The 27,141-nt window shown below is 45.2% G+C and overlaps 1 protein-coding gene across 8 annotated transcripts in view; it reads right to left on the reverse strand.

Annotated features, from left to right (window-relative positions):
* Positions 1-27,141, reverse strand: part of LOC110506541 (transcription factor 12) — a 96,256-nt gene that overhangs the window by 22,812 nt on the left and 46,303 nt on the right. For all 8 annotated transcript variants that reach the window (XM_021586233.2, XM_021586232.2, XM_021586231.2 and 5 more), the window contains exons 6-8: positions 18,920-18,984; positions 13,928-14,063; positions 13,332-13,384 (exon numbers count right to left, since the gene is read on the reverse strand). In XM_021586233.2, coding sequence (XP_021441908.1) covers positions 13,332-13,384; positions 13,928-14,063; positions 18,920-18,984 — 254 coding nt within the window. The remainder of the gene's footprint in view (positions 1-13,331; positions 13,385-13,927; positions 14,064-18,919; positions 18,985-27,141) is intronic.

A 27,141-nucleotide genomic window follows, 5' to 3' on the forward strand; every position in this document is an offset into this window, starting at 1 on the left:
AGCCAGATTCATGTCTACTTTAATGAATGTAGTGAACGAACTGAGCTGTGTCAGTTTAAGAAGCCAGTGGTGTGGCAGCTGGGCTCATTTGGAAGGCTTGTGGAGGGAGGACTGGATTATCAGGGGGTGTTTGCATTTCAGATTGTCTCAGCTCTTAATGGAACTATAATGACACCAGCACACACACTTTCATATAAACACTGCAAATTGCAGCTCGCCAAAGAAACAGAAATCAAATCAGAAAATCAAATATGGGGCCTGTGCTTTTCTTCATTTTGCTACCTGGCTGTGAGCTGCGAGGGATCGAGGGAGGGGATGAGCGGTGAGGCACAGAGGGCTGTTGTGCAGCTGTGGCTGTGCCAGGCTGGGTGGGAGGATCAAAGAGTCGTGAGGCCAAACATTAGTGATGTGGTCTCTGACTTCATCCACTCCAGATGGAGGGAGCGAGAGCTAGTGAACTCACCACGCCACAAAGAGGGCCGGTCCCTCAACCTTAACACCATCACCATGCAGCACAAATCACTACCAGACCTGCCACCCAGCCCTCCCCCACCCATCCTCTAGTCACCAACATAAATTATTTTTTTAATGACCTAATGGCGTACTCATCTGTTTGTGTGAACAGAGCCCTTCAAGAACTTCAAAGTTTGCTTCCTAATGCAACAAGATGTGTCAGTGGGCTTGGAGAGAATGTTTTGCTGTCCTACTGAAGAATAATCATCTTATTTATGAGACACAACCTCAACTTCATTCGTCATCACTTTACTACGTACGTCAAGAGAAAGACACACACACACACACACACACACACACACACACACACACACACACACACACACACACACACGTGAACGACATATCAGTCAGTCAGCTTAGCCAACACTCAGGGCCACGGGGTCTTGCTGAGCAAGCAGTGTGTGTGAGCATGTGATTAGCTGTGTGTGTAACTCCAGCACCCTGTGTACATGTCGTTTAGCAGGGAGGGGAGAGGATCTTTTGGCTCCTCTGGCTCGCACATGTGACCCAGGGTGTGGGGACTCCCGTGGTGATTCCAGGTTAGCCTCACACAGGAGCCCTGGCTTTGTCCCAGTCTGAGCCTCAATGGGCAGCATATGGCGTTGGATGATGCTAATTGTCCTCTTCACACTGGGCTAGCCAGTCAAGGCATTAATAAAACACCCAAACACCGGGCGCCTCATTCCCCTAGCCTCTGGAGGAGAGGGCCCGCCTGGGTTTCCTTTTACTACCACATGAATTAAAGAGACATCACTCAGAGCCCGGGCCAGCAGGGCCAGCACAGTTGTTGGAGTTTGGGTGTTTAGTTTCTGTATATTTTCCGCATCACGTTTAATTTAAGAATATCTGTAGCCATCATAATCCATAAGCAATCATTAATTCAGGGTTTGTGGTTCATACACTGAGCTTACTCATGTTTGACTTAATATCAACAAGCATCAGATTTCACTGTCAGATTGGAGAGAATGGGGACAGTAGGTTCTTGGCAGAGCTTCGTTCTGCAACTCTCTCGTCTCTCTGTGGCTGATCTGAGAGGGCTGATGAGTCCCTCCACACCTTTCCACACATCACCAGCCTACAGCACCCGCCTTTGATCTCAACACCACACCAATCAAAACAGCACATGAAAAAAAACATTCAAACTGTCAACATATGGATACACCAAATGACGACGGCGAAAATAACCTCTTAAAAATAAATGATCACCGCAGTAAAAACTCACAAAAGAGAACAGCTGAAAGCAGTGGACTGCTGGTGTCAACACAGTATCCTGTCTCTGCACGTCACTATGTGGAACCAAACCATGCCCGAGGGCCTTTCTTTTCAAGTCTAAATCTAACACACTTATAGAGGCTAAAAGGCACACACGCAGCTCCAACACAATGGTCCCCTGCTACACAGCCCCAGAACCACCTTCCTGATGGGGCATGTTGAGCGCTGCAGCCTGGTACCAGGCAACCCTTTAACAGAGACATCTCAAGCCTCAAGCTGTTGATGCTTAAAAACTCCAAGATTTAGGTCTCAAGAAACACCATTTTCAAAGACCAACTGCACTCTGATAAATGAGGTGATATCAGGTGTTATATACGTGGGAAGCTGTCAACATACATTTTAAACTCTGAGGCAAAACCTGATGTTATCTTGTGCTGTAAACACTTATTCCATATTTCCTGAGCTGGGAAGAAAAACAGTCATTTACTGGATGCCTCCTTGGTCCAGTCCTCAGTGCACTTGAGGGATATTAGACAGGAAAGGCCACACCTTAGAAAAACACACTCCACCCACCAAATCCTCCCAAATATCTGAATTCTCTAAAGCTTGGGTTACTCATTTTCTATGGAACTGGAGGAAACAACGGAAATAAAACACTTCATACGCCATAAAACACAGAAATCAAAGACTTTAAGGCTCTTACCATAAAAACAATAATCACTCTCAAAACTCCAACAAGTAAATGTGAGTTTTGTTGATGCTCACAGTAAACACGATTTATCTCTCCTCCGATGAAGAGAAGATAAAGAGCTTGGTATTGGTTGGTTATTTATCGACTGCTTTGGATCATAAAGTTGACCCATGCTGCCCACACGTTCCCAATTTTCTCCCTCTGCCGGCCTGTAAGACATTCCTGGTAATACATAATATAAAAAGATCAAGTGATCTGTGGTGCTGTAGGAACAAAGGGCATTGTCCTAATGGGGTATGAGGAAGGCTAAAACACGAGCCTGAACATGTTGACCTCATAAAAGTGAATCTCACAATGGTATAGAAATGTTCAACTTCCTGGTTTCTAAAATCAGAGAATAGGTCCAGTGAGACCTTGACTCTGAAAGGTGGAGTTCTCTTTCTGGATGGAGCTGACTGGGTGTTTCAGTGTTTTTGCTCTCTGGAGAGAAGATCAGAGAATGAGGTCCAGTGAGACCTTGACTGTGAAAGGTGGAGTTCTCTTTCTGGATGGAGCTGACTGGGTGTTTCAGTGTTTTTGCTCTCTGGAGAGAAGATCAGAGAATGAGGTCCAGTGAGACCTTGACTCTGAAAGGTGGAGTTCTCTTTCTGGATGGAGCTGACTGGGTGTTTCAGTGTTTTTGCTCTCTGGAGAGAAGATCAGAGAATGAGGTCCAGTGAGACCTTGACTGTGAAAGGTGGAGTTCTCTTTCTGGATGGAGCTGACTGGGTGTTTCAGTGTTTTTGCTCTCTGGAGAGAAGATCAGAGAATGAGGTCCAGTGAGACCTTGACTCTGAAAGGTGGAGTTCTCTTTCTGGATGGAGCTGACTGGGTGTTTCAGTGTTTTTGCTCTCTGGAGAGAAGATCAGAGAATGAGGTCCAGTGAGACCTTGACTCTGAAAGGTGGAGTTCTCTTTCTGGATGGAGCTGACTGGGTGTTTCAGTGTTTCTGCTCTGTGGAGAGGAGCTGAGAAACAGGAAGAGACTTTTCTCTGCTCATCTCTTATTCAGCAGCAGTGCCAGTGAGACTTTTACACCTGTGACACAATTACTGCAAGCATCTGAGGAAACTCAATTTAGCTCAGAGGCAGGTAAACCGAAACACAAATGCACGCAACCACACACACGCACACTACACACTCTCCCACATACACACAAAAAATTACGTTTTTGCAGGAACACAGAAATCAAAGAGTTTTTTACTGAGCAATCCAGGAATCACATTAGGCTCCCTGTAGAGTCCAGAATGCCGATGTGATTAAAAACAGATGGAATAACAGCAACGCTGGTGCTAGGAGCTCAATCTACAAACAGGAAAGTCTAACCTCAACAGGCAGCCTCTTTTCCTTAATCATTTCCAGACTTCCACATGTTATTATTTCAACCCAGTCCCAGTGCTGAACCAACCAGCCAGTAAAAATACATTCACAGCTTAAAAAAAACAATATTTTCAGTCTATCTGACTACGAACAGAGGTGAGAGGAAAAAACGTGTTTGACTTTTTTCAACCACACACATCCACATATTGAGTTTTGTTCCTACTTATATACAATTGATGTGCCTTGCTTATATTCTGCTTTATCTCTAATAGAGAAGTCTGTGCTGAAATTAAGTTGAAGTTTTGACATACATGGTTAGCTAAAAAAAGAAGAAGTGAACCATCTAACAGATTCAGGCTATAACATGTCTGGAACATATTGAGAAAGAAATGAAGTAAGTCCTCTATTTGAACTGCAAAGAAAAACAAATGGTACTGACACACAGCTGTAACTGAGGCAACGGAAAATCAGTCCACAGAGGAGAGAGGGAAAATGAGAGAGAGAGAGACAGAAAGAGAGAGAAGGGCAGGGAGAAAGGGAGAGAGAGAGAGACAGAAAGAGAGAGAAGGGCAGGGAGAAAGGGAGAGAGAGAGTAAAGCAGAGAGGAGTGATAAACTCTAGAGCCGAGAAACATCCTGTGCAGCCGGACAACCCAATATTCTGCAACTCCATACCCGTGGGCCAATTACAAACGTGGACACACACACACACACACACACACACACACACACACACACAAACACACACACACACACACACACACACACACACACACACACACACACACACACACACACACACACACACACATACACACACACACTCTCCCTCTCTTTCTCCCGCAGACAGAACTCACCGATTTCCCGTTGTAGTAATACATTAAGGAGTTGCTGCCCATTCCAGGGACAGGGTAGGCACAATACATGATAGCTTCGGCTATTATACTGATGACTGGAGCAAGTGTACTGTTTCAGAGCACGGCAGCAGCAGCACACAAGCCTTCTCCCTAGACATACATCGAACCCGTTAAAAAGGGACTAATTCTTTCAGTCCTGGGCTGGCCCTTCACACATGGATCTACTCAGAGGAAACTTATGCAAAACAGGGCTGAACCATTCGCCGCAGTGTTAGGGGGTGGTTGAGAGAAGGGGAGGGGCTGAAATGGTTCTTCCCCTTGAGCCTCATAAGTGCTGAGGCAAAGAGGAAAGCAGATTGGGGGAGGGGAGGCGAACCAGAGGGAGGGGGGATAAAGCGAGGAGGTGGGACAGAAAACAAATGCTTGAGTTGATTTAGAAAGAGGAGAAAAAAAATGGTAACTCCCAAAAATAAACATTTACATTTTCTGCAGGGGAGATTGAACTAAAACTATTTAGCTTTGGGCACGATATCATTAATTTATGTTATTCAAAAGCAAACAATTTACTGAGTAAATAACTGCAATAAACAAGCTCTCCCACACAGGTTTTAATCCTGAGTGGGCTAATCTGTTGTTTTTGTAATAACTGAATTAGTCCGCTAGCAGTGAGGTAACATGAAGGGATAGGGTTTCTACACAACCATCTGGACAGGAGCTGAACCTGTTCCCACACTCAACATTATGCCAATTAACAACCAATATGGGAAAGTGGACTCTCAACAAGGAAAAGAAAAAAGGAAGGAAAAATAAGACCTCAAATTAAATTTGGATTCTTTTTCTTAGGCAGAATACCCAGAGTCATAAAAACAGATAGGGAGAAGTAGAAAGAAAGGTTTGTAATGTTGTAGAACGTCTTAGTGAGAATGTTCATGTATACTGTGTGCTTCCATAACAATTAGACTTTCCCTATAGTCAGAATGAACCCCCTTGTCACGACGGTGACTGTAAACAGAGAGAGTTGTTGAACACACGCCACAGCTGCAGAGGGGCCGGGCCTTGACGTCAGACAGGCAACAGAACTGTGATGCTCCATTTCCTAAACCCCCGGGGGCCTCAAGCTCAGACATACACCACAGGCCAGGGGGAAGCAGAGGGGTACAACCAAAACAGCCACAGCCATTTCATTTCACTGTCTGCCACTCTCAGACCGCTCTGCTGTTCCATGTCGGCCTCCATTGAAGGAGGAGAAAGAGGAGAGGTGGAGAAAGGGAAGAAGGAAGAGGAGGAAGAGAGAGGCGAGAGGTGAGGACTGACCCGTGTGCCGTACAGAGCCTTTAAAGCCCACTCCATCCAGCCTCCCTGGAGCCTTTCATGTCTGCCAGTGGAAGCTTCCTGGACTAAACACAGTCCTGTGCACTCATTGAGAGCATTATTGTTATAGAAAGATGAAAGACTCCTTTCCCAAAGAAAACGAGGCTTTATTATGTTTTTCCTTCAGTACTATTATTATGTATTCCTCTTTCTTCTCTGAGATTCTTTTAAACTCTTCCAAGGCACTGGGGTCCACATGCTGGTACCACTTTATATCTGGACCCGTTTCAAGTTGATGCTTTAAGGAAAATGTGCGTTCGAAGGGTCCAAAAACGGGTCCAGACACAGAAGGCCGGGCTGAGAAAAAAACACATGAAAGCTCAAAGAGAATGAGTAAAGAGAGATGGACTCAACATTGATAAAAGCAGACGCATTACTACTACTCTCAAACACAGCATACAACATGTATCTGTAGACACAGGGACACTTTGCAATCATCTAACAGACAAACAGATATTAGCTGTATTAGCGAGAAGATGCCCACGTTGTCATACTTCATTTCCTGAGCAACTGAACCATGTCAGATCTCATCCTAAACACCAATCGTCTTCAGACAGAGCCAGGACCACCACCCTCTATCACTTCATCAACATTGAACCTGGGCCCGGGCCCGGCGCCTGACCCATCAGCCACCAAGAAACAGGACCAGTCTGCATCTGTGTCAAAGTGAGCCAAGTGTTACCTCACTGGCAGCCACCCAGCCATGCACCTGTCCACACAACTCCCCCCTCTAATCACATTTGAGCCACTGGCCATGCTTTTTTCCCTGGGAATTGTTTGGGTGTTAAAAAAGATCCACCGCAAATCCACCCACTGAGGTCACCTCCATCTCACGCATGGATTTAGCCATGATGTCATAAGACTGGATGGGGGGATTGTTTCCTGTAAGAAGCTCTGGTTTTTATTCGGGGGGGTCGGGGGTGCTGAGGGGGGTTCTTAATCTGCTCAAAACCCCACAAGACGTTCATAACACAAAGCTTTGCCTTGACTTAATTACACATATATTACACATGAACTCTAATGATTTACAACTGCATAAATCAGCACAGAACACGCATTTTGTCATCTGTAGGCTGTTCCAGAGCAGGCATACAGTGCAGTGCTACTGGCTCTGCTTCAGTTTGAGATGTTAGAGTATCTCTAACTGCTGAATCTCTAACGACAGACACGTTTCCTCCTCTTCCAACTCCCCCCTGACCATATTTCCCTAACACTTTGCATGTGTGCATGAAGCAGAAAGGTGCTTTAGGGTTATTTATAAAGCACTCATTCTGTGTGACTGAGTCAACATACACTTCCTCTAGTGCTGCTTCTGCCAGACATACGTACATGTAGCTATAGGTAATCCTGGCTGAGCCACTCCTGGCCTGGCTGACTGATTGACCTGACATAGGAGATACACACACACACGCGTACACAGAGAGACAGACCGACATACAGAGACACACACAGACACACATAGAGACAGACACAGAGAGACAGGCAGACAGACACCCTACCCTCCCCAGAGTTAACATGGATCTCCAGTCCACAGACATGCCTCATATGGTCTTTTTCAGTACACCCCTACACCTCTGTGAGTTCATTCAACATAGGCTGGAACACAGACCCTCTCTCTCTCCCATCCAAATATGATCTGAACCACCAAATAACACTCCACCCAACTCCCTTTCATCAACTCTGCCCTTTGTCATCCAAATCCTCCCGGACATACAAACCTCCATCCCCCAAACAACTGTTCATAAAGTTATTTAGTGATAGGACACTGCTCTAGCGCCATAGCGACATCACATCGAATTCCTTCCTTGTCTCTTTGTTTGTTCTCAGTCATCAAACACGACTCTGGAACCAATGAATTGTATTAATATAAAGGGTGTCACGACAACGGCTATGTGTACTACACAAACACAGCGATCCAATACGCACTAATAAAGCTGCTGGATGGAAGGAGGCTATCTCTGAGCCACGACATTAAGATTGAGCCTCTCTATCCAGTTCAGCCTAGTACAGTAGGTCAGTGTTCTTGCCAGTGTCCTCTAGTCTTTCACTGGTCCAATGCACAACCAGGCACCCAAGAAGGACCAATCCAAACAAAGCGCCCTGACATGGCTCTGACTTACACACTCTGAGGAAACCCTCCACTGCGTTAGGGGGGTAACTGACCTACAACTGGGTCTGCAGATACAGCCTATAACGTGAGTTTCACCTGTTGACACTCCCTTAGACCAGAGGGTATACTACAAAGCAGGATCAATGAGTTAGCCAGCTAACTTTGATAAACAACTAGGAATAACTATTGATTTTCTGGTTCATTAAGAAGGATAAACTTAGATATGTGCTTTTGGTTGTTGAGTTGCTTTGTAATATACCCCACTGGCCACTCTGGTGTGGTTTAGAGTTAAATGACCTCCAACTAACACACTCTATTAACCTAATCATTAGTGATTGTTGACAGAGCACCGTGCCAAGCCTGCCAGGAAGCAGTCTAAAACCAAGGCCTGCATTAATGTGGTGCACTCACGCAGCCAGGCCCTACATAAATAATTTACTACAGGCCGAAATGTGAGTAATGACTTTAATGTGTGCATTCATTTCTGCTTCATTTTTTTTTTAAACTCTGTTTCTCTCCTTTAGATGAAAGCAGCCAGGACCTCTGTAGTTGTTGGCCTTCTCCTTTATCTCCACCTCTCATGTCATTGGTAAATCTGAGCAACCCAAAGACGGATAAACACACCAAGGCAAGGCCCTGGGGAGGGGGGGGGGGGGGGGGGGGGGGGGGTGAGGATCTCTGTTCAGGATCATCCCAGTCAAACGAGGGGCATCTATCTAATCAGCCATCTGATGAGCTCATCTCCATTGGGTCTTCAGACTGGGGTCAGAGCAGAGCGGCAGAGCCTGGCACACTGCCCCCTGGTGGTCTGACTCTGACCTGCTGACCTGATAGGACGGGCAGGGTGTTGAGATAATGGGCATCATGCCAACCCAGAGATGGATGGGAGCTGGTCTGTTGCCAGGAGGCAGAGGTAGACAGAAAGACAGTCCTGTTCTGTTTAGTACTATAAAGATTCTAGAATTGATTTTAGAAAATGAAATGAACCATGTCAACCCACATTCAATGAGCATAGAGTGTCTTGTCAGCTATGTCACAATGACCATACTCTTAAAATCCTTCTTGAATTAAAAAAGAGAGAAATTCAAATAAATGCTTAATAAAAAAAAAGTGATAGAAGAATGTCGAGGTACAGTACATGACAAATGTTGTCTGGTAAGTCATCTGATGCTGTGAAACAGCCAGACAACAAGGAAATCCAGATCACTTGAGACGATACAACTGTGCCTACATGAAAGGGCCACATCAAACAATGATTGTTTGGCTGTATTTGCAGAAGGCTTTGCTGACGCGTTTCATCCAAAGGCACGTCTACTCACAAGAGCTGCCCTCTGCCAGGTCCTGACCTGCCCTGGTTCAAAGAGAACCCAAAATGAGCTCTGCTTCCTGCACCATCCTGCTCCGCCTGCAGATGGCTGTCTAGTCAAAATACATGTAGCTGCATCGATGAAAGGGAGCTGTAGTCTCTCTGAGTTCAGCTAAACACACACACACACACATACACACACACACACACAAAGGAGATAACCTCTGTGTGTCATTCACCCGACCACTGTGAGGCAAAATCCTGGGTCTTAGTCTCAGAGCCCGGAGCAGAGCAGACTTCCTTTCTTCTAGTCCCTGTTTCCCTGCTAAGTGAAAGTCTCTTAGAAACAAGGGTGTCTGAGTGATCTGTCAAAAGCAAATTACAATCTTTTTTGTCATTCACAGCCAGGGTTCTCGCTAGCAAAAGTCCCTGAAGGGAGTTGATTCTCTCCCCCACCACCTCCCTCTCCCGCCACTTTCTTTCTTTCCCTCCTCCAGACTAGCATCACCACAGCCAAGGAGGAAGTGTCACATCAAGCCGTTGTGCCAGTGACAAGGGCGTGTAAAAAAAGCCTGGCTATTTACACACACACCAGCAATGGCCTCCCAGCTACACATGAATATCCTACAAGATACAGCTTTTCCCCACGAGCCACAGAGCTGCCGCCGCGGCGTGTCTCTCTCCTCTGTCCTCCTGTCAGACGGACCCTTAACGCAGGTGCCCGTACAGCTGCCCGTCAGCAACCCTGCTCCGCAGCATGCTGTCCATCCAATGATAGCCCGTTATGTCTTCACTCAGAGCGATGCTCAGTTTACAAAGTGATACATCTATCTATGACCACAGTCAGCCCACTGTATCATGAAGTCAGCCTTACAAGACTTAAGACTGATACAGTCAACCTCTGATCATCTGCAAGGACCTTGTGTTTGTGTGCATTGTACTGGATTCATGATCTACATTTACTATAAATATCAGAAGCAATAAATAATGTGTTTGAATTGGGAATAGTGGACTCCAGTGCACATATGCACTACATCAGGGTTCCCCAATATACAAAATACTTTGAAATTATTATGTTTTAGTCAAATGTTATATCTGCTTGGGCCAGAAGAGGACTGTCCACCCCTCAGAGCCTGGTTCCTATCTAGTTCCGGCCCCCTGACCAACGGCTGAGTCTAGTTGATGATCCCTGTACTACATCATGTTCGTGCCACATTACTCACTTTATTTGTATTTTACTATGTACACAGTTTATCTATTGATCTACTGTTCAGAGGGAAATGGTGCTTATCAGGCTGATAAAGTTGGTGACACACCTACATATGTAGGATCTTCCTTTCAGCCAGAATAATACAATAATAATCCTGCAGCAAGAGGAAATGTGAATTATTATGTGGATAAAAATGTATGGAACCGTTTTGTAGGGGTTGATACATTTTTCGTCAGGGCAATTCAAGTCTGACATTTTAAAGTGGAAATTACAAACTTCAGACTTTTTAAACATGACTTTAAACACTACAAGTTTGCATTTCCTGCTGTGCAGGAAAATTCACAGTAACAAAAGAGTAATCCAATTAAGATCCTACATCTGTACAGTAGCTCCTGTCCCCTAAAAGGAGTATGTACGTAAAATGAACTGCAAAAGTGGGTTAAGGAAAAAGTGTGTATATGAGATGAGATTGGCGTATAAACATGTGAATGTTTGCAATCAGCAGCTGGCTGGCTCTCCCTGATGGCCTCCACATCCTGGTATATACTGCAGGGGAACAACCTAAATGCACAGAGGATGTGCTCCCATAAATATTATGATTGCAATAAAAATCTTACATATACACACATCATATATACACACATCAGCCGCTCATTAAAAACACACCGCTCTTCAAATCTAAACTCCTCAACCATTTTTAGGTGAGGATGAAAAAAGTAAAAATAGTTTGAAACAAATAAATAAATAAAAGAGAATTCCCAGTAGGGGACATAATGATATGAAGCATTGTGTTCATTTGTGTTTATCAAGCAGCTCTTCAGGCCTCTGGTGAAGCCTGGGTGCTTACACAAGCAAAAGCCTTTCAGCAGCATCTGCATCCAGCTGCATTTCTGCATTACAGGTACACTGCAGGCTCCTCACCCGGCATGTCACAGCACAGCTGCCCCTGGCAACCCTGCTCTGCTCCAGGTGCGCCTGTGCCCTCGACACTCCTAAACTCCACCACCGCTGTCTGCCTCCCACACCAGCCTGCAGGTCCCTGCAGATAGCCCCTGTACACGCACGCATGCGCACACGCACACGCACACACACACACACACACACACACACCTCCTACCAGCCAGTATATAACCTCTAAACACCTATAACCAGTTGCAGGACAAGCTATGGCAGCTCATATCCCCTCGCCCTCGCCTCCCACCAGGCCCATACAACAACTTCTAAAAGCCTCCAGACCAGCCCTCCATCACCGCCTACTCAACCTCCATCCCCACACACCACCCATACCACAGGCTCTCTCTTTACCTTTCCCTGCAACCAGAGAAAATAAGAGAAAAACAGCCCCCTTTTCCCTGTTAAAGTCTTGGCTCTGTCTTGGGATCAGAGACTAACTCCTCCAACATCCAGGCCTCGTCTTCTCCACACAGAGTGACAGAAGAAGAAGAAGCTGCATTAGCTCCTCTACTTATTCCACTCAGGATTGTACTGCTTTGATTCTACTGTTATGAGTCACATAGTGCACCTGCGCCCATGTGTTAAGCAGAGACAAATAAAAGCCCTGCGCCCATTTACACAACAAAGAGATGTACCCCGCAAGGCAACCAATCTTTCTCTGCCTCCCTCCCTCCCTCCTGGCACCCCCCCCCCCCCATATCCCCTTCACCTACTTTAGGAGGGGAGAGGCGGCGTGTGTTTCCCACTCCGCTGCTTTCCTGACAAACTAGTGTTCAAACACAAATTCAGAGACAAAACACCTCTCTCTTTTATGTCCTGTGTCTTGTTCCATATTTGATTTCAGAGGAACAGCGGTGGAGCTCGCGATTATCACAACTCCCAAAAGCAAATCCAGTCTCTGAGCCACCCTCATCAAAGCCCCCGTCTTGTTCTCTGGGGAAGAAGCCTTCAGCACAAAAGTAAAGAGGGATCTCTGCTAAAAACAGTTGCTTTTTTTTTTTTTAAGCATCGGCCGGTACCAGTGGCTGGGAAGTTAAGGCTTAATCGCCCGCTTTGAGAATCCACCAGGATTTTCACAATGAACATCTGACTTAGTGATTTATGCATATTAATGAGGCCCGGCCCAGGCGGAGGCAAGCTGAGCTCCACACTTCCTCTGCATTCTAATGTCTTCTGCTCCACCGGGATTATTACCCATGGAAATTTCTCTGATTCTGCACTATTAATCTCTGTCTGTCCTCCTGTTTGGCTACATAATGACTAATTAAACATCAAAAGAGCAGCGCCTAGGATCCACTCTGACAGCTCTGCTCCCCGCGCCCCGCATAGCCCCGCGTCCCAGGAGAGAAGCTGAGGAGACCACGCTGTGACAGGACAGACCCCAAAATCAATCACCCCAATGTACACACACTCTCTAGTACACACACACACAAACACAAAAACAGCAAGGCAGGGCTACGGGCTCCCTTACACATCAACCAGGTACCAACGGTGCCACTGCAGAGGACGTCTTTGAAGAGTCAAGGAAAGCAAGTAAAACAGCTCTCTTTGTCAACAGCTCTCTTTGTCTGTGTGTGTGTGTGTGTGTGTGTGTGTGTGTGTGTGTGTGTGTGTGTGTGTGTGTGTGTGTGTGTGTGTGTGTGTGTGTGTGTGTGTGTGTGTGTGTGTGTGTGTTTGGTTAAGCTCACTGAGAGATCTATTTATATATGAGAGGCATGGCAGGCAGATGAAATGATCTTCCACTCACAGATGAAGGCAGACCAGGAGGGACCTTGCGAACTTTCTTTGTTTGTAGAGGATCTGTGGAAAGATAAAACAGGATTGAGGCAATAGAAAGGGCCTTTGTGGGATGTAAACAACACAACAGCTTATTCACACACTGGCATAAAGAAGGGAACGACGAGGATGCCTTCCCTGGCTTAGCATTCTTTTGTTGCACACAATCAAGTCAAATCAAAAATAATTTGTCATGTAAAACCAAAACAATTTGTGCGTGTTGGTATAAAGAAGATTTCGATTGAAATCACCAGGATAATCATTATTAGCGTTAAAATAGGAGTATAATGGCTAAGCAAAAGTCATTAATCCATTGAAAACACAGGGACTCCTGCAGGTTTGTTCACGGAGCTAGTGAAAACAGATCAATGGTCTCTTACAAATGTCACATCCAGTAAAACAAGTGCTCTGGCTTTGTCTTTGCTACATCGTTTGGTCAGCCTGAGGTTTAGAATTGTGTCAGCACATACTGCTCTAAACACTATACTAGACTAAAATGCCATTTTCAGGGACTGGATAACTTGCCCTGCTCTGTATCTCTATAGGTATGGGTTAATTGGCACTGACCAATGGGAGTAGGTTCCGGTAGGGGGCGTCTTCTGGGGTTGGCCCCTGTGAAGGGAGGGTAGAAGGGAGGGGCCGTTTTCCCCGATGTGGTCACAGGCCCAGGACTCACCAAACCAATGTCCGGCCGCAGATTGGCCTGGAGGAGACAACAGAGAAACAACAGATAAGTGGAGAACAGCAGATGTGTAACTAGTGTGTGTGTGTGTGTGTGTGTATGTGTGTGTGTGTGTGTGTGTGTGTGTGTGTGTGTGTGTGTGTGTGTGTGTGAGATGAGAGGGGGGGTACTCATTCAATCAGGGGGTGATCTCATGCACTGTCAAATATTATCAGAGACACTTGGCCATGAATCAGCCATTCCCCTAATGATCTATTAAATACCATGAATCAATCCCTTGAACAGCTTTATGGAGATGTGCTCCAGTGGGAATAAGGGGCCACTGTGTGTTATGCTACCATAATTCACTAACAACCTGCCCTCAGACAAAATACATCTCTTTAACGGTAAAGACAGTAAATACCTATTTTCACAGCAGCAGATGAGCGCAGACACCTCAATTAATGCATGTCCACTTAGTAGTAAAATAGTTCTTATTCAAAATGTCATAGATATGTGTTAATGAATGCTTCCTGTGGAGCTGACAACAGGTATAATGTTCCTATGAAAACATTCAGATTTGTTTTTACTGTTCTATAATGCTGGTAAATGGTGCTGTGTTATGGAGCATCAGCATAAGAAATCTAATCACAAGATACAAATTTCAGTTACTATTTTTTTTTTACACACACAGTCATTTGTGTACTCCTGTGTGCTCCACCGTTAGCAGCTCCACTGAACTCCAAGGAGAAATCCATCCAATCAGTCTGACCTAGTGATTTCCCTCTCCTCCAGCCTGCAGTGGAACGGTATTGATCAGCAGCGATCATGGCCTGAGGGCATCTTCAGACACAACCAGGGACATGCCCTGACTTGCAGGAGCAGCTCTTTGAATGGAGGGGGCACAGGGAGGTGCAGGGGGGTGAGAGGAGGCACAGGGGTGGGGGGCGAGAGGAGGACAGCTCAAGGCTCATTAAACCATCTGTCTGATCCCAGGATCTGTGGGCTCCCCCGAAAACCACACCGGCTTAACTGGACAAAACGTCCGTCCCAGAGACCTGGGAGTCACCAGGCCACCAGCCTGCTGGACCTGTGTCTGATCTCAGGCACACATATCCAATTAGTGGAGGAGAGCCAAGATGACACAGAGCTGTCCCAAAACCTGCCTCTGATCTGACAGGCCCAGATTAGTGGGCTGGAGTCCTGAGTCCTCAGCACCCTCCTCTAATGTTTACTGTGTCATGTGACTGAGCTGAGGCATCCTCTGGAAGGTTCCAGCAGCCTCCAGGCTCCGCCAGTATCCACTCCACTCCAGTGAGCACTGTGCCCCTAGCAAACAGGCCAATTAACGGCCTGGACCAATTCGTCTGATTTGCTGCGGACCGTAAGTGGAGAAGGAGGGAGGGTCGAGGTGAGTGAGGATACCTCAGAGGAGAAAGCTGCTCTGGAGACTGGAGCCCTCGTGTGCTTCCAGGAAACACTACAGTAGACTGAGAGGGCTGGGGATTGACACGGAAACCAATGGTGTTAAACTAACATAGGTCAGAGGGATGGCTTTGACCTTGGTCAATGGCCCCAAAAATGTTCATCATCATTATTATTATCTGGATTCCCTGGGTATTTCACCTACGATAAATACAAAATATTCCCCAAAATCCTAAAATCAAAACCCCTCATAACAACATCAAAATGAGGTGGTATTCTAAAAATTCTATAGATTCTGATTTTAACAGATTGGAATGAAGGCCATCAAGTCCTGTGAAAATCAAGTCTGCTACTGCTTTACAACAGTAGAAATGAGGGGAGAAACAGGCTCTGCAAACTGACAACCTGTCACAGAGGCTACTGCGTTGACATTGACATGACACAACAGACCAGACCAGACTCACTTCTGCTGCCTTTGTTCAATGATATTGAATCCTCCCAGAAATATTAGCTGGTGTTTCTTTTATAGAAATTACTACATGGAACAAAAGCCATACGAGATCCACAAGAGGTCAAATGAAATACCAATTACCATGTAATCTACAGTACACATAGTAAAGCATAGGAAACTCAAGCAAGGCCAGGGTTTATTGGTTGTTGATTACATAGATCTTCAAATCATCAGAATCCTATTTAAAGATGACAGAAAATGTTGTTATGCTTTCATGAAACTAAACCCATAATCTTTGATTTTCTGGAGAGAAAAAAAGAGAGACAATTGAGACGAAGAAGAAAACAGACAGAGAATTGAGTGAAATGGAGTTTAACAGCCAAGGCTTGTTCTGTAGTCAGTGTGTGACTGTCTAAGGAGAAGGAGAAAATGTCCTAGTACTCCAATAACACACTTGCATCAAACGTTGCAGTCAATCATGTTGCTAAAGCCCAATACCCGACACAAGGCTTTATTATGTGAAGAATTTCCTGAATCACAGCGCTTTCTGCCCAAGCCTCTTCACATCTCAATGATCATCTTCCACAGTGAAATGTCACGCAGATTTGAGGAGATAATGGGAGTCGTCTGTCAACTGCATCCTGTCACTTTAATCAGGGTAATCCGTCTCGCAGGAGGCACACAGGAGCTACCTGCTGAACACAGCGCTGCTGGCACCACGGCAACACAGCTACCCGCCAACCCCTCTCTCCCTCTTTCTCCCAACCCCTCTCCACCTCCTTCCTCCCACTCTCTCTCCCCCATTCTCCCCCCACACCCCAGCCCTGTTCATTACCTCATCCCACTGGGGACATAGGCCCCACTCAACATGGGCACACACAGAACAGTATGCCCGCACACTCAGTGAGAGAGAGAGGGGGATGATATGCTGAAGGCCTTCAATTAAATCTGTTTTCCTGCTATTATGATGAAGGCTGAATAACACCTTACCACACCACAAAGACAATGACTGGATACATTGGGCTCTTTTTATTTTACTGGTGTGCAGATAACAACTGTCCAAAAAGATGAAGCCAGAAGGTTTAGAACACGGGTTGATTATGGTGAGACCGACGTGTTCGGGGTAAAAAAGGAACAGTGGAATAAGGGGCCACAGCTGGCTACAACACTCTGAATATCTAACCCAATAAGACATGGGGAGTTCTTCATCACGTTCAAATGATGCAATAATCCGATGCTGAGCGAGGCAATTTGCTTAGACTTGACGACAAGCCCACAACTGACGGTCTGTTTGGCAGATATCTGGCGCTATTACGGGAGTTTCCAAAAACCAACCTCTTGATAGATTGTTTGTGTGTTTCGAATTTCCATTCTTGGTCCTCCGAGAAGAAAATACAATGTTACCTTTTATTAGGTTAGTGTGGATGGATTATGAAATCTCCAGGATATGGGGGTTGTGAACATTCAGGCTGCTCATTAAAAGATAAACAATGCCTGATAATCTTTGCACCTGAGATGCTTTGCTCATGCGTGATTCTGCTGGGCAAGATTCAGCGGTGGAGCCCTGTCAATAATCACTAGAAGGGTTACACAATATTAATAACGCCTTTTCCAGCCAGCATTCTTCCTACATTCTCTAAAGAATGAAATTACTTTTTTGGTCTTCCTGTTTTTTTTTTCTGGGACCAGACAAACTGAATCTCTGCCAGCCTCAGATCTCAGCAGCTGCAGGCCTGCATCAATTCCCCAGTTCCCACACAAAATGTCTGAACTGGCATTCCATCTCCAAAAGCTCTTTTATGAATGAGTAAACGAGCTTTCAACTCACATCAGCTATATTTTCACTCTGTCTGACTGGAAGCACAGACCTCTGTATGACCACATAGTTGTTAGTAGTAATGTGTACAGTGTGTACAGTGAGGGGATAGAGAGGTGAAGGGTACTACTCTGGCACATGATTAGCTTGGGGTTAAATGAGTGGTGAGTCAATGAGGTCAGAGGCTCCCTTGATCTTTGGGTTAAGCCCAAAGAGGTGGGCTTAATCTTTTGAAGAAATCTTTCAGACGTAGCCCTAAACCTAATCTTAAAGTCCAGACTCACAAACCCCTAATCCCAATATCATTGACCATAATGTGGAATATAAATGCTCAGTATTGGGAACAGTGGAGGGTGGAGCATACCCTGACGGAAGCCATGTTCTGTGGAACTTCTCTTACTGGTCTCACAGCCAGGGCAGAGGGAAAAGAAATACAGAGATACTCGAGGTAGAGTGGGAAGAGACCGAAAAACAGTGAGTTAGAGCGAAAGAGGAGAACAGAGAGAAGAATGAACGAGGGAGAGAAAGAGGAGAGAGAGAATATGAGAGCTCTCCCCATTGACATCAGTCTGAGAGAGAGAGAGAGAGAGAGAGAGAGAGAGAGAGAGAGGGAGAGAGAGAGAGAGAGAGAGAGAGAGAGAGAGAGAGAGAGCTATGGCTTGTGCACACAATCAGGCCTTTGTGTTGAACATCTGTGTGGTTGTGAGAGGGGATCTGGGCTGAGCTTGGCTGTGCTCACTGACCCTGGCTTAATGGAGGTGTTGAAAGTGGTGTTTCTCTGTGGTTTTGGGCTGCCCCTGCTAGACCCTGCTAGACTACACAGGGCACGGAGAAACTCCTCAGCCCAGGCAGCGAAGACCTGAGGACGCTCCACTGTAATCACTCATTCATTATCTCTAAGCCTCCACACCTCAGAATATTCTCATGAGCTTTCTTGTTTGCATTATAAACCATCTCCGGTGCAAACATTCCTTTTCACTCTAATTATACTACCAACAAAAGCATTTTATCTGATGAGCTGGACACGCCAATTCGTTTTAACAATGTATTGAGAATGCCCAAACAAAGAGAAGTTAACAAGCAGAGTTCACCACACTATATTTACATTATAGTCATTTAGCAGATGTTCTTATCCAGAGCGACTTACAGTAGTGAGTGCATACATTTTCTTACTTTTTAGCAGGAAATAACGGATATCAAACTTACCTGGCAGCCAGACACGCCAGGCTCTCTCCCATAGGCTGGAAATTGAGCCCTCTCTGCTGATTTACCTGTGGAGGCACAGAGAAAACTATTTTTAGACAAAAACCATTGACACCACATTCTGGTCTAGAAATCATGTTTCTTATTCATTGTGTCTTGAAATAACAAGGTAATATCCTAATTCACTTTCACACTTGTACAGGTCACATATGAGGCCACACATTAGAACATAAACCACATATCATAATGCAGATCTGTACAGAATGTTAAGTAGAATACGTATTCCTTAAGCTAGAAGAGATCCTAGACAGAGTTGCTCCATCAGTGTCACACTTTTGGTGTGCAGCACTCCTCCTGAGAGAGACGCTTCCCGGCAGCCGTCAGGAAAAAAAATAAAACACACAACGCACAACGCACATGAATCACGCTCCTCACAATATACTAAACTCAGCACTTTTACCCCGGCGGAAAAAACAAGAGGTTCCTACAAGGAAATGATAAACAACTTTAACAACATCGTACATTATTTTTGTCAGACTTTCAAACATTGCAAGCACCAGACGCAGCCCTGGAACAACACTGGGTTTACTCTGGGGAAAAGGTTGATTTTCTAGTGAGTTTAAAACTTGCCTAGCCAGGAGATTCTGTTACGCTCTGACTGAACAGAACATCATACTGGCATGCCCAGGTGAACAGAGGCACATGTTGGAGGATTCACATCTCTGAGTATTGCTGCGGGGCACAGTCGTACTGCATCTGCACACAGTCTCCAGAGAGCTAGAGAGGAAGCTGCCGAAATCAGGTAAGGTGGTTTAACTGACAACGCTGCTTCCCTTTCAGTAGCAACACAACTCATTTGATATGATATAACATTTTGGATTTAGCTCTCTCACAAAGGAAGGAGCATTTAGTTGTGGGTTAACTACATACCCCGAGTCACCGCAGAGGGACAGAACATCTGTCTTGGCTGACTAAAAAGGTTTTGTTTTTTTACATTTCCTGAGCTGCACCTCAGCCTTGGCGTGGTTTAGTCTCCATCAGTATCACTTAGTCCCCCTGTCTCTCCCCTGTGAGGAGATGCTCGTGCCCACAGTGAAATATTCATCCCCAGCATGTGTTTTGTCACACACTCTCTATCCATCGTGAATAATTGATGGCTGAGTGTTAACCCCAGCAAAGCAGGAAGTCATGCTCAGGAAAACTCTCTCTCCAGGTCTGGACCTACCTACCTACCTACCAACCAACCAACCAACCAGGGTGAGAGGTAGCTAGCTATCGGCCAGGCAGGCACCTCCCCTGAACCTCTGGAGCACAACCCGGCCAAGCCAAGCGTTGTAACACGCCCAGGGACCTGAGCACAGTCAACAACGCTACAGTTCAGCCCAAACCGAGGGGAAAACATCCCTGAGGAACCCAACGGTAAACAGGCATTTAACTGTTTAGCGTGCCGCCACACATGATCACACAGCGTTGGTAAACAAAGAGATGTTCTCATTCTCATGTCACTGCACTTACCAGCACAACACTGTGTTTACCACCGCTACATGTGTAGATACAGAGGATAATAACAATACTGAGATATAGATACATTTATTTTGAGGTGTATAAGATGTGTGCTACTACACTGTATAGAAATCACCAGCATGTGTTTTATTTTTAGGGGGGAGGACATGCCAAAATACTATATTCTGTACATCAAAAAGAAAACCCCAAAACACATCTACGAATCTCTATTCAAATGCTAAATATTATATTACATTTTTTGAACTGTTTCAAATATCATGAGACAAAATATATTTTGGGGGTGAGGTTGTACATTCTCATAGGCAATACATGCTTTCAGTGGACAATGTCGAAACCTTTCAGTGGATAATGTAGAAACCTTTCAGTGGATAATGTAGAAACCTTTCAGTGGGTAATGTAGAAACCTTTCAGTGGGTAATGTAGAAACATTTCAGTGGACAATGTCGAAACCTTTCAGTGGATAATGTATAAACCTTTCAGTGGATAATGTAGAAACCTTTCAGTGGATAATGTAGAAACCTTTCAGTGGATAATGTAGAAACCTTTCAGTGGATAATGTAGAAACCTTTCAGTGGATAATGTAGAAACCTTTCAGTTGGTAATGTAGAAACATTTCAGTGGATAATGTAGAAACCTTTCAGTGGATAATGTAGAAACCTTTCAGTGGATAATGTAGAAACCGTTCAGTGGATAATGTAGAAACCTTTCAGTGGATAATGTAGAAACATGTCAGTGGATAATGTAGAAACCTTTCAGTGGATAATGTAGAACCTTTCAGTGGATAATGTAGAAACCGTTCAGTGGATAATGTAGAAACCGTTCAGTGGATAATGTAGAAACCTGTCAGTGGATAATGTAGAAACCGTTCAGTGGATAATGTAGAAACCTTTCAGTGGATAATGTAGAAACCTTTCAGTGGATAATGTAGAAACCTTTCAGCAATGTTCCAGTTTGAAACAAAGAACAGGGTGTCGAAGAGAAGCTTCTGTAGAAGACTGGCGGATCCATAGGTGCTCAACACACAAACACAAAGATTAGAAAAGAATGGGGGCTCGCTCATAACATACAGTCATCTACATGATGAAAGCCTCCAAAAATAAATATGGGGGAGAAAAAGTATCTCAGAATGTCAAAAATCAACAATGTAAGACAGCCCAGCTATTGCAATTGCAATTTGTTTAAGTGTTACTGGCAAGTGTTTGTGCCAAGCAGGCTGCTGGCTGCGACGCTGATGTTTGAGGAACCGGTGCCAGCTAGCGCAGCTGTGAGGCCACTGCCCACCCCCATCGCCCACCCACCCCAACCCTCACTCACCCTCCACACCCCTCTCTCTCTCCTCCATGAGCCAAATGAGTCACTCAGAGGAGAAGGATGCAGTGGTGAGGGGAAGGGCCAAGTGGGAGCGTGGCTAGAGATGTACTTCAGGATCTGGTGTAGAGGTCACTGATTAACAAGGTTCTGGGCTCGGCTCACCTGCCTTGATGCCTGCCTGATGCGGATGCTCCTCTAACCCCGTTTTTATCTAATCACATCCTCCATTTCTCCTTAGCACTGCTAGAGGAGTGACAGGCTAGAGGGGCTCTGTGATCAATAACCTGCCTGGCCCAGCACTCCCCTCTGTCTCCCCCTGCCTGTCCCCCTGGAAGCCACCAGCAGGCACTTCCCCTCTGTAATAGGACACATCATACATTATAGAAACCCTCTGACTGGGATGATTAATGGAGCCAAATCATCACACTTAAGAGCAGAGCGCATGTGGAGTGTGATGTGTGGGTCGAGGACACAGTACAAGACCTGGGAGAGAGACTCTCACATGCCAGTGGCTGAGGGGAGGCAGAGAGCCAGGGCAGGATCACTGTGCTTTGATTGTAGAGGGCACTGCTGCTGCTGCAGCTGCTGCCGCCGAGACTGCTAACTCAGCCATTTAGAAACTTGGTTGAAGGAAACCTGGCTCAAGGAAAACCCAAGGAAGTTTTCTACAATACTTTAACAAAAGACGCCTAACAGAAAAGTAAAAGGTAGACTGGCTAGCGTTCCATCAAAGAGCACCTAAACTCTATGGCCTGGCTGTCTTGCCATGAAAGTTAATCCAGCAAAACATCAGAATGAATAGAAATTTGCAGCTAATAGGTACTTTCAAGGGTATCACTCAATGTTTTTTTAAACCACTAATCATGTGAAGTGATGGAGAAGTTGATCACAGGTCTGGTGGATGTGTGTTCAAGATGCTGAACCAGTGAAGAACAAGTTATAATAAATCAGGTGGAACAGATTGGCACTTAGGTTTTTCTTCTAGAGCCGAGTGAGCACCCAAATTAGTCCGACAAATACACCCTCATCACAACACAGCGCTCTCCTCTGTCTCTAGCAGACATAACTCAATCTGAGGAGAATAGGTCCCCGTAATAATCTATATTTACAGAGACAGAACATGACTCGAGCCATTAAATCTTAATTCTCCTTTACGAAGCACTGAAGTCTGAAACAAGACCTCATCCATCAAAGCCCACTAACGTTGTGAGCGAAAAGAGGAACGAAAACCATGAGAACAAGAGACCAATTTCACCAGAGGAGTCGCAGGCCTGACACTTTCCAGGGCATTAGCCATGCTGTTTATTATCTCTCCAAGCAGGCCTGTCCTATCACAGCCAGCCTGGCATTCACAACAGCAGCGCTAATATCATTATTACAAGATTTGTTCTGAGCAGGTGCAGTCGGTCTACAGAAAGCAATATTCTGTTTCCATTTTTGATTCTTGTCTGTGACAGTCTGTATTTTGTATTTTTTTTTAATACATTTTTGTACTTCCTTAGACTCCAGTGTGTGCTGATGGATGGGATGCTAAGTAAATTCATCAATCTGCGAGGAAGAAGCCCAGGCTGTCCAGGTGTCCATCAAGAACAGTGTTGACACCGGACGCAATCCCCCAGACACATGATGCAAAAACAACTAGAATAAACCGGCTTAATTACAGCCATCACTGCAGATGATCTAAATAGAAATGAAGTCCACTGGGACAGACACCTTGGATAATACTGTGTCTCCTAGCCAAATCAATAGCACTGATGACACCGGCTCAATACGAAAATCAATTTGAACGGAAAATGGCTTCATTTAATTCTGGCATACGACTAACATCGTCTGAATGTATACGTATCACAATATACATTTGGCATTTTGAATGGCCATTATGATTACTTAAAATTTAAAACAGTTTTGACATTGAATGCAATCCAATAGATGTGTTGTGAATAATTATGTTGAACAGTTACCATCAATACCAAAAATAGATGCTATGCTAGTCTATGCTAATGTGCAGCAGTGGAGACATTGATTTGCCCTCCACCCTACAATTCAACCTTACTGAACTGAATGACTTCCTTAGATAGAGTATAATGAGTGAGTGAGGTATAAACAGCATCTGCAACATGAAATATTGAAATGAAATTGGGATGCAGCTCAGAGACCTCAGAATGAAGGCGTTGTGAGGAGTCATTCAGAGTATGACTCCTTATTGATTGGAGCATAGAGGTGCTGTGCAGTGCGCCTTGTTTTGATACTCTGGGAGGTAGTGATCTATGCATCTCTAGGGATCAATTCAAAACCCCAGCCACAAAAACAGCAAATTAGTGAGCTCTGCTCTGCTCCCTCCGCTATACAGCATCTCCGATGCATTACTACCGAGGGCCTCGGTAGGAAGGAACGGACCAAATAAAACACAAACAACACGGAATGAAATCAAAGTTATAGGTTGTGTACACAGATTGGCAGATGTTATCACAGGTGCAGTGAAATGCTTATGTTTCTAGCTCCAACAGTGCAGTAACACCTAGCAACAAAACACACAATCAAAAAGTAAATATCAGAACATAAATATAAATATATATACACTGAGTGTACAAAACATTAGGAACACCTTCCTAATATTGAGTTGCAGCCCACCCTTTGCCCTCAGAACCACCTCAATTCGTTGGGGCATGGACTCTACAAGCTGTCAAAAGCATTCCACAGGAATGCTGGCCTGTGTTGACCATAATGCTTCCCACACTTGTGTCAAGTTGGCTGGATGTCCTTTGGGTGGTAGACCATTCTTGATACACGCGGGAAACTGTGTAGCTTGAAAAACCCAGCAGTGTTGCCGTTCCAGTCACAATCAAACTAGTGAGCCTGGCACCGACTACCATACCCTGTTCAAAGGCACTTAAATCTTTTGTCTTGCCCATTCACCCACTGAATGGCACACATACACAATCCATGTCTCAATTGTCTCAAGGCTTAAAAATCCTTCTTTACCCTGTGTCCTCCCCTTCATCTACACTGAATTGAAGTGGATTTAACAAATGACATCAATAAGGGACCATAGCTTTCACCTGGAATCACCTGGTCAGTCTAAGTCATTGAAGGAGCAGGTTGTCCACTCAGTGTATATACATTACATGACATACATGTACATACATGATGTATGTGGACACCTGCTCGTCGAACATCTCATTCCAAAATCATGGGCATTAATATGGAGTTGGTACCCCTTTGCTGCTATAACAGCCTCCACTCTTCTGGGAAGGCTTTCCACTAGATGTTGGAACATTTCTGCAGGGACTTGCTTCCATTCTGCCACAAGAGCATTAGTGAGGTCGGGCACTGATGTTGGGCGATTAGGCCTGGCTCGCAGTTAGCGTTCCAATTCATCCCGTAAGGTGTTCGATGGGGTTGAGGTCAGGGCTCTGTGCAGGCCTGTCAAGTTCATCCACATCAATCTCGACAAACCATTTCTGTATGGACCTCGCTTTGTGCACAGGGGCATTGTCATGCTGAAACAGGAAAGGGCCTTCCCCAAACTGTTGCCACAAAGTTGGAAGAACAGAATCGTCTAGAATGTCATTGTTTGCAGTAGCGTTAAGATTTCCCTTCACTGGAACTAAGGAGCCTGAACCATGAAAAACAGCCCCAGACCATTATTCCTCCTCCACCAAACTTTACAGTTGGCACTATGCATCTGGCAGGTAGAGTTATCCTGGCATCCAGTAAACCCATGCGTCCATCGGACTGCCTGATACTAAAGCGTGATTCATCACTCTAGAGAATGCATTTCCACTGCTCCAGACTCCAATGACGGGGAGGTTTACACCATTCCAGCAGACGCTTAGCATTCTGCATGGTAATCTTAGGCTTGTGTGCGGCTGCTCTGCAATGGAAAACCATTTCATGAAGCTCCCCATGAACAGTTAATGTACTGATGTTGCTTCCAGAGGCAGTTTGGAAGTCGGTAGTGAGTGTTGCAACTGAGGACAGACGAGTTCTACTCACTACACGCTTCAGCACTCAGCAGTCCCGTTCTGTGAGCTTGTGTGGCCTATCACTTTAGCCGTTGTTGCTCCTAGACATTTCCACTTCAAAATAACAGCACTTGCAGTTGACTGGGGCAACTCAGGGAAGAATTCCTGTGACGGTGTCACGTTGAAAGTCACTGAGCATATATAGTGTATATATATAAATGGTGTGTATAGACAGTATGGACAGAATATGAATAGAAAAGGTGTGTACAGCAGTAGTTATATAGGATGAGCCATGACTAGAATACAGTATAAACATGTAAAGTGGGTAAAACAGTGTGTAAACATGAGGAGATAGAGGGTAATGCTAAAGCCAAATGAACAGATCATACATCTGTTCCCCCCTCTTTCTTTCCAGTGTGCGCTGTGCCTGTGAAGTAGCCTAACCCATGCTCCTGTCCCTGCGTTAGGAGTGCTAGCCAAGAACCTCATCGCAATCCATTATCGCTGTCAAGTTAATGTTCCATGTTGAGCCATGTGGCAGGGCTAACACCCGCAATAAAGGACATTCCTTCAACTTGTTACAATCAGCACTTTCAGCTGTCCAAAAAACAAACATAAACAGCTTTATTGTGTTTGCTGCATTTTCTGTTGATATTCATGACAAAAACAGGAAAGCCGACAGGAAAAGAGAGAGACAGAGGGGGTGTAGAAGGGGTGGACTCAGGGACCTACAGTGGGAAAGTAAAACATAGGAAATTGATTTTAGACCACATACTACAGAGCAGCTCCATTTCCACCCTGATATTCTACACTAACCCTGTAGTGGAAAGTTCTGGTCTCTCTGGAAACCTTGACATGAAGCACTGCAATAGGCTCAGTAGCTCCCAAACACAATCCACTGGCAGGCGTGACATTACAGCCGAGAACAAAGCAGCACACCCACTCACTGGTTTCCCTGGCTTTTAGAATGGAGCCGTGGTTTCCCTGGCTTTTAGAATGGAGCCGTGGTTTCCCTGGCTTTTAGAATGGAGCCGTGGTTTCCCTGGCTTTTAGAATGGAGCCGTGGTTTCCCTGGCTTTTAGAATGGAGCCGTGGTTTCCCTGGCTTTTAGAATGGAGCCGTGGTTTCCCTGGCTTTTAGAATGGAGCCGTGGTTTCCCTGGCTTTTAGAATGGAGCCGTGGTTTCCCTGGCTTTTAGAATGGAGCCGTGGTTTCCCTGGCTTTTAAAATGGAGTCGTGGTTTCCCTGGCTTTTAGAATGGAGCCGTGGTTTCCCTGGCTTTTAGAATGGAGCCGTGGTTTACCTGGCTTTTAGAATGGAGCCGTGGTTTCCCTGGCTTTTAGAATGGAGTCGTGGTTTCCCTGGCTTTTAGAATGGAGCCGTTTGTTTCCTTCCCTCAAGTGTTTGTGTACATCCATCCTGTTG

Source organism: Oncorhynchus mykiss, chromosome 26 (genome assembly GCF_013265735.2).
Source record: "Oncorhynchus mykiss isolate Arlee chromosome 26, USDA_OmykA_1.1, whole genome shotgun sequence".
Lineage (NCBI taxonomy): Eukaryota > Metazoa > Chordata > Actinopteri > Salmoniformes > Salmonidae > Oncorhynchus > Oncorhynchus mykiss.